This window comes from Rhamphochromis sp. 'chilingali' (genome assembly GCF_963969265.1).
Source record: "Rhamphochromis sp. 'chilingali' genome assembly, chromosome: 2".
Classification (NCBI taxonomy): Eukaryota; Metazoa; Chordata; class Actinopteri; order Cichliformes; family Cichlidae; genus Rhamphochromis; species Rhamphochromis sp. 'chilingali'.
Window position 1 is genome coordinate 35,394,851 of NC_137930.1, and position 10,811 is coordinate 35,405,661.

General features: G+C 40.4%; 2 protein-coding genes across 2 annotated transcripts in view; both read right to left on the minus strand.

Annotated features, from left to right (window-relative positions):
- LOC308392879 (MAM domain-containing protein 2-like) overlaps positions 1-10,811 on the minus strand; it is a 226,660-nt gene that overhangs the window by 46,921 nt on the left and 168,928 nt on the right. The window lies entirely within an intron of this gene.
- On the minus strand, positions 3,030-10,582 carry spag8 (sperm associated antigen 8). Its single transcript, XM_080876175.1, has 6 exons — positions 10,366-10,582; positions 9,209-9,368; positions 8,941-8,986; positions 6,890-7,004; positions 6,573-6,635; positions 3,030-5,024 (listed from the first exon to the last, which is right to left on the minus strand). Exons 1-6 carry the CDS (start codon positions 10,432-10,434, stop codon positions 4,917-4,919), a joined length of 561 nt encoding a protein of 186 aa, XP_080732301.1. The 5' UTR covers positions 10,435-10,582; the 3' UTR covers positions 3,030-4,916.

Here is a 10,811-nt window from a genome sequence, read left to right on the forward strand (position 1 = left end):
ATCAGAAAATCATTTTCCATGTAACCTTTATGGGTTCAAGTGTTTGTGCAACCACAACTATTGCCATCTGATGGCCTTTCACGTTGATCTCAGTTTCTGACCTCGAAGCTACATCCATGTTTTATACTGTCTATGACCCAAACTGAAGCCCAGACTTATTGGCTGATCCACCCCTCAGAGATATCACAGCACCAACAACACAAACACAGCTGAGGCACCCAGTTCAGTGACTAGAAAATTCTGGAGATGAAGCCAAGTGGACGCCAGAGTGGACGCCAGCATAAACTATTTATATAATTTTCTGTTTGTTCCAGGCTGTAAACATGTTGGTCATTTATAAAGTTACTAAAAGTTTTCACCACTAGATTTCAGTAGTTTGCCAGCTGCAGTCAACCGAGTTCTGTTTTCTTATTTGTCACAATTCAAGTGTATAATCCTAGCTATGGCATCTGCTATAAGACAAACAACCTTCCTTTCATATCAAACAGATCATCTGCAGAGGAATGGCTTATTTGAAGGGTTTCAGTCAGGTTTCAGAGTTCATCACAGCACAGAAACAGCTTTAGTGAAGGTTACAAATGATCTTCTTATGGCCTCTGACAGTGGACTCATCTCTGTGCTTGTCTTGCTAGACCTTAGTGCAGCGTTCGATACCATTGACCATAATATCCTATTAGAGCGATTAGAACATGCTGTAGGTATTACAGGTACTGTGCTGCAGTGGTTTGTATCATATCTATCTAATAGACTCCAATTTGTGCATGTAAATGGAGAGTCCTCTTCACACACTAAGGTCAGTTATGGAGTTTCACAGGGTTCAGTGCTAGGACCAGTTCTGTTTACATTATACATGCTTCCCCTAGGCAGCATCATTAGAAGACATAGCATACATTTTTCACTGCTATGCAGATGACACGCAGCTCTATCTATCCATGAAGCCAGATAACACACACCAATTAGTTAAACTGCAGGAATGTCTTAAAGACATAAAGACCTGGATGGCCGCTAACTTTCTGCTTCTTAATTCAGATAAAACTGAGGTTATTGTACTCGACCCTGAAAATCTTAGAAATATGGTATCTAACCAGATTCTTACTCTGGATGGCATTACTTCAGCCTCCAGTAATGCTGTGAGGAACCTTGGAGTCATTTTTGACCAGGATATGTCCTTCAACGCACATATTAAACAAATATGTAAGACTGCGTTCTTCCATTTGCGCAACATCTCTAAAGGTAGAAATATCCTGTCTCAGAGTGACGCTGAAAAACTAGTTCATGCATTTATTACTTCCAGGCCAGATTACTGTAATTCATTGTTATCAGGATGTCCAAAAAACTCGCTAAAAAGCCTTCAGCTAATCCAAAATGCTGCAGTACTCTTGTACTGACAGGGACTAGAAAGAGAGAGCATATTTCTCCTGTTTTGGCTTCCCTTCATTGGCTTCCTGTTAAATCCAGAATTGAATTCAAAATCCTGCTCCTCACATACAAGGTCTTAAATAATCAGGCCCCATCTTATCTTAATGACCTTGTAGTACCATATCACCCTATTAGAGCACTTCGCTCTCGCACTGCAGGCCTACTTGTTGTTCCTAGAGTATTTAAAAGTAGAATGGGAGGGAGAGCCTTCAGTTTTCAGGCCCCTCTTCTGTGGAACCAGCTTCCAGTTTGGATTCGGGAGACAGACACTATTAAGATTAGACTTAAAACTTTCTTTTTTGCTAAAGCATATAGTTAGGGCTGGACCAGGTGACCCTGAATCCTCCCTTAGTTATGCTGCAATAGACGTAGGCTGCCGGGGATTCCCATGATGCATTGAGTTTTTCCTTTCCAGTCACCTTTCTCACTCACTATGTGTTAATAGACCTCTCTGCATTGAATCATATCTGTTATTAACCTCTGTCTCTCTTCCACAGCATGTCTTTATCCTGTCTTCTTTCTCTCACCCCAACCGGTCGCAGCAGATGGCCCCGCCCCTCCCTGAGCCTGGTTCTGCTGGAGGTTTCTTCCTGTTAAAAGGGAGTTTTTCCTTCCCACTGTCGCCAAAGTGCTTGCTCATAGGGGGTCATATGATTATTGGGTTTTTTTCTCTGTATCTACTGTACAATATAAAGTGCCTTGAGGTGACTTTTGTTGTGATTTGGCGATATATAAATAAATTTGAATTGAATTGAATGTTTTAGTCAGCCAAGAGAGATCAAAAACATTAAATTTAGACTGTATTGGCTATGGCCGGTGTGTTTGTCTGGACTGGATCGGCCCTTGAGTTTTTTCCCCATCTGTGGAATGCTGCCAGTCTACTGTTTACCTCAGCTGTCAACATGGGTGAAAAGCATGCACTTTTATTTACTCCGGAAGAGGCTATAAAACTTTGTGAGGACTGTGATACGGGTCAGTAATTCAGAGACGCTAATCTGACCGATGAAAGCTGAACTGTCCGTAGTGCTGCTGATTTTGCTACTGTTAACTGCTGTTAACCCCTGTTAGCTGTTGTTAGCTGCTGTTCCCTAGCATTAGTGATACTTTCTTTGAAGTGGATGTAACATCGTTATTTTAGTTTAGTTTTAGCTAATGATAATAAACCTGTTAATTATACACTATTTTTATTTGTGAGTACTGTACGTTTACCATGGGAGCCTATGGAGACTGTGCCTCCAGCAGCCAGTAGAAAAACTCTTTTTGGTCCCTTTATATAATTTACTTCTTTAAAACAATTGTTCCAGGTTAGATTTTTGTTTGGGAACTCAGCCTTCAATTTTTATTGAGGCTTCATGGCTTTGGCGCTTTGACTAATTAAAGCTACAGCCTATTGTGTCTCCTAGGACTGACCCGTGCTAACTGGTTTGAGTTTAAGCCTTCTATAAAAATAAATTAGCTGATTAATATCATGAGACATCACTGCACTAATTAGGAGACATGTGTCTGTGAGTTGCACCCTTATAGTTTATGGATTCTAACCAAGCTTGCTGCCATTCGGTTGATAACTAAGCGCTTTGCCTTCTTGTCGAAATATGGCCACTGACTCAAAATGATAAGATAAGATAACCTTTATTAGTCCCACATGTGGGAAATTTGTTAGTATACTTGTTAGTATATTTGTCATAGTATACATAGTCTATGGTTAGGACCTGGTCAGCATTAGGATACAGTCACTTCAGTTATGCTAAAATAGCAGTTACACCCTTGTGGGAACAGAACATTACCTTCTGACCTAAAAATGACTTCACTGTCTGTAGATTTCTATTGTGCAGCGTAGCTCAGCATGTATAAATAGCACAGCTGAAACAAAATGACAGTTGCTGTATCACATTTCATTTCAAATGTTGAGTACAAATCTGCTGCAAGCCCTTGTCTTTCAGAGGCAAATTGGTTTTCCTGTATGATGTGGTGAGATATTGAAATGTCTGGAGAGAAAAGCTGCAGCGATATACACTAAAAATTACTTGTCGCCATAGCTACCACCCACTAATCCCTGCTGAAAGCCCAGAAAGGATCAGCAGAGCCCAACATTGTCCTTTGATTGACAGAAGACGTACATGAATCTGTAGCATACATTGTGTGACTCCCAGCGATGTATTGTTTTAAATTAGCATGCTGTAGCAGCACATGTGTGTGAAGAAGCTGTTGTTCCTCTTTAAGGGTGACATATTTACCCCGTGTCAGAGAAAGGTGTGTCTTTTTGCCACTCAGCACTAACTGAATGCAATAATTACAGGTTGCAAAAAGGAGGAACAGACATATTACAGAAAAAGATGAACAGAGGATGTAAACAAACTCCCGGCTAGGTGCACACAGCAACACAACAGTCAGGTGCAGAAAGTACTAAAGTTGCTGTCACACCCATCAATCAGTGAAACCTGCTTCATCCTCCGCATGGAGGAACCACAGCTAACAGTGTGAGAGAGACAGGGTGAAAGGTTTACTTATTACAGATATTCTTAGACTTTGCTTGAGAAGGTTATGGTTTCTCACCAGCTTTCAATCCATCAGAGCACCTTTGAGATGTGGGAGCCAACAAATCACATCAACGTGGACCAAAATCTTCATGAAGAAGAATTACTCTAAGGCAGTTCTGGAGTCAAAAAGGGTCCAATGCAGCGCTAGGTGTACACAACAAATTTTCCTTTGGATATATGTGCACACTTTGAAAACACTGGCTTCTCAGACAGTTATGAACCGTTTCATATGCTAAGTGACGCAATACGATTGGCTGATTAGAAGTAATTCACTCCTTGCAGCCAGGGGCCATCTTTAGCATCTCAAAAACCCTCCAGTCAATTTGTTGTTGTTACCTGGGGAAAAAGTGGGCAGGGACAATCTGAAATGATTAAATCTGATTGGCAGATTAATGCATATTACTGAGAATGAGTTAATCTGTCATGCCCGGCAGCTTGGAGTTTCTTCCACTGATGGCACGGAGATACTTGCTCAGTAATAAGAAAATAATGACATCCCACGGGTCCACTTCCACACTCAAAACATCCTTCTTTCCTCCCATTCCTGTGACGTGCTCATGGTGCAGATGTAAATACAGCTGCGGTCATGGTACTCAGCATCTAGGTAGCATCTTTTCAAACACTGACTGCTGATTCATCTCATCCAAGTCAGTTTTGTTGTCAATACACTGACATTCGGGTACACAGAATATATGCTGGTCTCCCAGCTGTTGCATAGGATTTATGATGTCCAGTACACACAGTGAGTCTTGTGCAGCTCTAACTGCTGTTTTGGCGATGGCAGTTCACTTAACCAACATGAGTGCCAATAATAACAAAAAAAAGAATAGCCTTAAAGAATAGATAAATCCTTTGCGGTGCCACTATCGCTAAGAACTAAACTTAACCTTTAAAATGGATTACCATTTTAATAAAAAAATCATTAAAAAAAGTGGCAGAACAGCACACTGGTGTAGTGCCTCAATTGTCAGGTGGGAGATCAATTTCATCCAGCCGCTCGGTGATGGGCGTGCTGAACAGAGCCGACTTCCTGAAGGGTCCCTTCGAGCTCCGGGCGGCAGTCACACCCTGTGACACAAAAATACACTATGACTTGGTGATATGGCCTAAAATCCATATCGCGGTATAATTTGAAGCACGTGCGGTAACGATATATATCGTGATATATTCTTTTCTTCTGTATAACGTATTTTCCATACTATAAGGCACACTTAAAATCCTTTAATTTTCTCAAAAATCGAGAGTGTGCCTTATGTATGAATTCTGGTTGTGCTTACTGACCTCGAACTGATTTTGGCGTGCAGAAATCTGTTAAAAAATGTTTTAGTACAACTTTGTTAAGCCACACTGCTTGATGGATTGTCAGAGCATTACGGCTGCCGTAGTGAGGAGCTTCGCGGAGTAATCTGGGTCCAAAACTCCGTCCTGTTCAGGTCCCAAACGAACACTGAGAGTTAAAAACGGTCTAAATTCTTTCATCTTTAATTAAATCATCAGTGATGCTGCTTTACCAGGTGTAACAATTAAGTTTAACATCCATGAAAACAGAATTTATTAAATTTAACGGAGTTAGAAGTTAACAGGAAGTTAGCTCGCAAGTTTCCACCTAAACATGACATACCATGTTCTGACTGAGAGATTTTTGAAACTAATTAAAACGTACAGCTCTGCTACCACTTCCAACATAAATGAAGACAGAAAACTAAACAGGAGTGGCGTTTGCAGGGGTACTGAAGTTGGACTACCTGGTATATAATGTTGTGCTACGTGATTGCTAGCGACACAGCTATGTTAGCATAACATTAGCACAGTGAAGCTGGAGGATGAACGCCAACTTTTTTCCACTCGATAAAATTTAACGTGAGGGATTCTGGTGGTCAGGGACAAACGCAATCGCATAGCAGGATGCTATACACGGGCCAAACTTCAGTCAGGAGAACAACTGAGATTATTCATCCACAATACGAGGTTAGTTATTAATATACTGCAACAAGATGGGAATAGAGAGAGAATTCAACATTAATGAATCAATGTTACGGAAGTGGAGGAAGTGCAGTTTTTGCCTTTACCCATATTTCAACAGTGCTTCATCTCTTTGCTATGACTGCCGGCATAATTTGCAGATGATAATGGTTGTAGCTGCTGCAATGCTTTCCACCAAAACAGGCGCAGCTTGATGACGTCATCAACATGCACTATCGCGATAGAGCGGTATAGTCAAAATCTCTATCGTTGGCCAAATTTATATCGTTTCTGTCGTATATCGTTTATATCACCCACCCCTACTATGACTAATCACAGCAGAGAGAGGTGATTAATATCCTCCTCTTGACCTTGGTGGATAAGTGTGACTCTCCTGCTGCTGTTGTGTGTTCCCTGACATATTTCATGGTGCTATTAGTGGCTAAACAGTATTCTTTAAGAAAGGAAAACATCTGCTCAGACACTAAGGACAGACCGCAAACACAAGTGTTCATCATCAGACAGGGAAAATTGCTGTGCTGTTGATCACATATAACTTTCAACCGATAAATAAATCACTTAAATAGAACTTAAATATGGATATTTTAAAGGAGAGAAAAAGAAACCACTATGAGATAAAGCAGTCTGACTTACCTGTATCCGCTGGCAGTTTTCACTCCAGAATGTGATGGCCTGGTCAGTTTTGTAGTCATGAACCTGTAAAAAATTAAACCAGTAAAATGTCAGAAAGATTTTCAGGCTTTTATAGGAGAGGCTGATGATGTACTTATTATTTTAGGTATTCTGCTTCTCACAGCAACTGTGTATTTCACATAACCAAAATACAAACAACTCAAAGAGGAGGAAATAAAAGTATGGAAATTTATTTTGTAGTTTTGAAATCAGATTGTTGCTGTTTGGGGAGATTAAGCACAGACACAAACACACACAAAGTTTGTAACTCTACATACACGTGTTGTTTCAGGTTTATGAGGCACAAATCCCTCCACACAGAAATCCTTCTGGGTTGTGGAGCAGTACTCCGTTTTGGGAGTCAGTGGGTTCAGATCAGCATGAATCTTCTCACTGTGAAAACAAGAAGACAGAATCTAAGCACCAAGCAGCAGCACTTGCCTGTGATCCAGCACATACAGTTTTTGTTGTTGTTTTGTTTTTTTAAGTGTAGCATGATGTAATTAAATGATTTTGTAAACAACCTATTTACTATAAAATATACTGAAAGTTGCTGCACATTGAAAGGAGCCAGCTGAAGTGGTTTGGGCATTTATGCCTCCCGTGCGCCTCCTCAGAGAGGTTTGTGAAGCCCCTGGGCAGAACCAGGACATGCTGAGGAGAGACTATGTCTCTTGGCTGGCTTGGAAATGCCTTGGCTTCCCCAGATTAGCTAAAGGTGGAGGTGCTAGAGGGAGGTCTGGACATCTCTGCTGCCCACACAACTGAGACCCAGATAAACAGCAGAAAATGGATGGTTGGATGAATTCTAGGTCTTTCCTGAAATCAAAAATCAATCAGTGCTTCCCATCTGAACTCCTCAGACACAGATGATTTTTTCCTATAGTGACGTGAATATATTGAAAGAAGCCACACAAAAATTTTGAGGTGGGTTGAAGATTTATGCTCTCTCTTGTTTCCCAGAAGTTCTGAAAATCATTGCATTTCAAGTACAGAGATATCCAGCAGACCTGCAATATATTTTTATGTTTTATACACAAAGCTTGCAGTCTGAACAAAGAGAGAAGTCTGAGTAACATGTCCAAGTTATCATTTAGAACATGCAAAGAACACTATTTCACAGCCATAAGCTGCACGTTAGAAAGGTATTTTGGAAACGAAATGTATGTAAGAAGCAGAACTTGTTTTGATCATCCATTTACCCAGTTTACACCTTTTCAAGTTTTCTCCATTTTCTTAAATTTGTTTTTCCATTCCTGAAATTTTCACATGGCTGCTTCATGTACTTAAGAAGAAAATTTGCCTTTAACTCCTGTGTGTAGGGCCTGCAACTCAGAAAATATTCAGAATTCATTCATAATGCTAAAGTTAGTATCATAAAAAGAAAATAAAATCAACTGCTTCTGAAAGGAGTGATTTAAAAAAATAATATTATATGCAATTATCCATCTGCCTCATTTGCTATTAAGATTAGCCATCCTGGAATGATGTCTGACCATACAAGGATGGTTTTTGCTTTCTTTCAAATCTTTTGACGGAACGTAGCACGCAAGCTGAAGCGTTGCATTCACTGGAAATAGTAAAGTCGTCTAGCCCTAGCAGGTGCAAGAAGCACTATTAGCCAGGCGCAGTCTGCTCATGCCCACACAGTCCAGCGAAGAGCTCTAATAAATGCAAACATGTGTGGGTGAGCTGATGGTGTGCAGGGCGTTTAAGGCTCCTGGTGTAAGCATCATTTATTTGCATCGTTTCACGACACTCAGTGTCTCTGTGGTATTACATATAGTATATAAAATATGTCATACTGGACTGAAATGAAACCCAAAGCTTGATACTCCGCCAATCTCCCATCTGGCTAGGATTATTTATACACAGTGTTGTGCTTTACATAACAGCCAATCAGCCAAATCATACAAAGCTATTGGACACACCATTGGTGTTTGCTTATAAAACTCAGGAAATTTAGTGTATGGTTTAAAATCAAATGATGACACACTGTCTACTACTAGTCAAAAAGTTTTCATTGAAGACATTACGCTTTACAGGCTTTTATGAGTTGTTAACTTGTGTGGGATGTTAACAACCACCTCTGCAGGGATGGACTTTATAAACCCCATAAGGGTGACTGGCCCCTGTGTAAAATAACACCATAAAGTCTGATTTAAAAGCTATCACAGCTGTGACTGAACAGTAAAACAAACCCCGACGTGTAAATATTACATCACCTTCCCCTCAAGACATGGTCAGGCAGTGCTCCTCGTCTCCATAAACAAACCACTTCCAGAAATAATTCGTTTAACATCAAAAGACTTGTTCATAGTTCATTTACCTTATCATCTGGGCAGTGTGTTTTTTAAGCAGCTCGCCTCTGATGCCTGAACCGAGGAAAATACAAAAGACAGGATGAACAGGGCATGCATAGAAAGCCATCCCCCAGAATAAAAAACTTTTTTAAATTAAAATAAGAAGAGGTCACATCAAATAATAAAACCTTTCAGCTCTTTGTAAATGCTTCTCTGTTCTTTACATGGCTCTTAATGGTATGGGTTTCAACATTTTTTTTTCCATTCTGGCTGGTGAAAGATAAAGACACATACCCTGTAACCTCCCCACTGGAGTCTTTGGAGCAACATAAGCTGCTTTCAGCGTAGTCACAGACTCCATCTTGGACTCCAGGTCTATTGTGAGAATCCCCTTGTGGCCATGTATGTGCTTGTGTGTCTTTGGGTCCTCTGTATGGAGATCTGCAATGGCTCTCTGAGTAAAAAAACCCCAAAAAAAACAAAAATCACAGGATTTTTTAGTCGGGTGGAAAACCATAAAAATCTACAATTTTGGATAAGTAAAAAAATGTTTTTGTACTTTTTCCAACTGTACACCATCACAGCTGATTATAAATCAGACAATCAAGACATGACTGCAGTGCAGACTTTCAGCTTTATTTCAAATGGTTTTACAAATGTATTGAATTATCTGGTGAGGAATTACAACTATATTGATACACAATTACTGGCCAGTCCATTAGGTACACCTGTTCTTTTTAAACTGCTTTTTAATGCAACTATTGAATTAGCCAATTACATTGTAGTAACTCACTGCATTTAGACATGCAGATATGGTCAAGATGATCTGCTCAAGTTCAAATCAAGCCTCAGAATGGGGGAGAAAGGTCATTTAAGAACATGGCGTGGATGATCTGGGTATTTCAGGAACTGCCCATCTACACGAATTTTCCCACAGAACCGTCTCTAGGGTTTACAGAGAATGGTCCAAAAAAGAAAAAAATATCCAGTGAGCAGCAGTTCTCACGGGTAAAATGACTTGTTGATGCCAGAGGTCAGAGAATGGCCCGACTGGTTTGAGCTGAAGGCAACAGAAACTCAAACAACCACTTGTCATAAGCAAGGTATGCAGAAGGACATCTCTAAATACTACACAAAATAGCAAACCTTGAAGCAGATGGGCTACAGCAGGAGCAGACCATACGAAGAATTAAGGCAATTCTGAAGGTAGAATTGGATCCAACTTAGTGCTAGCAGTGCTAGCAAGGTGTACCTAATTCTGTGGCCCTGAGTGACATCCGTGTTATAACATATACTTGCTGTGTCAGGGACTCTGTCTTTCAAATATGGTTACCTAGACACCAGGTGTTAGCTCCAGATTAATTATTAGATTAAATTAGCAAACGTTGTTAAGAAGTCTCGCGTGAACTTTTAACATTAGCTAAACCTCGGAAATGGTTCACAGCACTCACCTCTTCGACCCAGTTATGCAACATCGGTTTTCCAACTTTATGTCCCACAGCGGCTGTCTGCTCGGTCATAACGGGAACAAAACTATGGAACTGGACTGAACGCAAGTGAATGGAGCTGCGGGTAGCTTCGGGATCGTCTTTCTAAGTTAAAGTTTACGAGCATCGCTTAGCAACAGCGTTTGTTCGACGGAAGCGTCGCCATGACAACAACAACAATGCACAACGTAGCACGTTGTAAGAAAAGGTAAACTTCCGGGTGGAATGCATTTTAAAACCTTATTTGGGGCCAACATTAGCAAACCCATGTTTTTAATCAGACTTGGCTGGTGATTCTATTTTATGAGCCAGTAGCAACTGAAATTAAATAAAATTTAGACAATGCTTTAAAACAGCTAAGATTTAAGATGGCTGTCAAATTGTGGGACTGTACGTTCCAGGTCCTAACC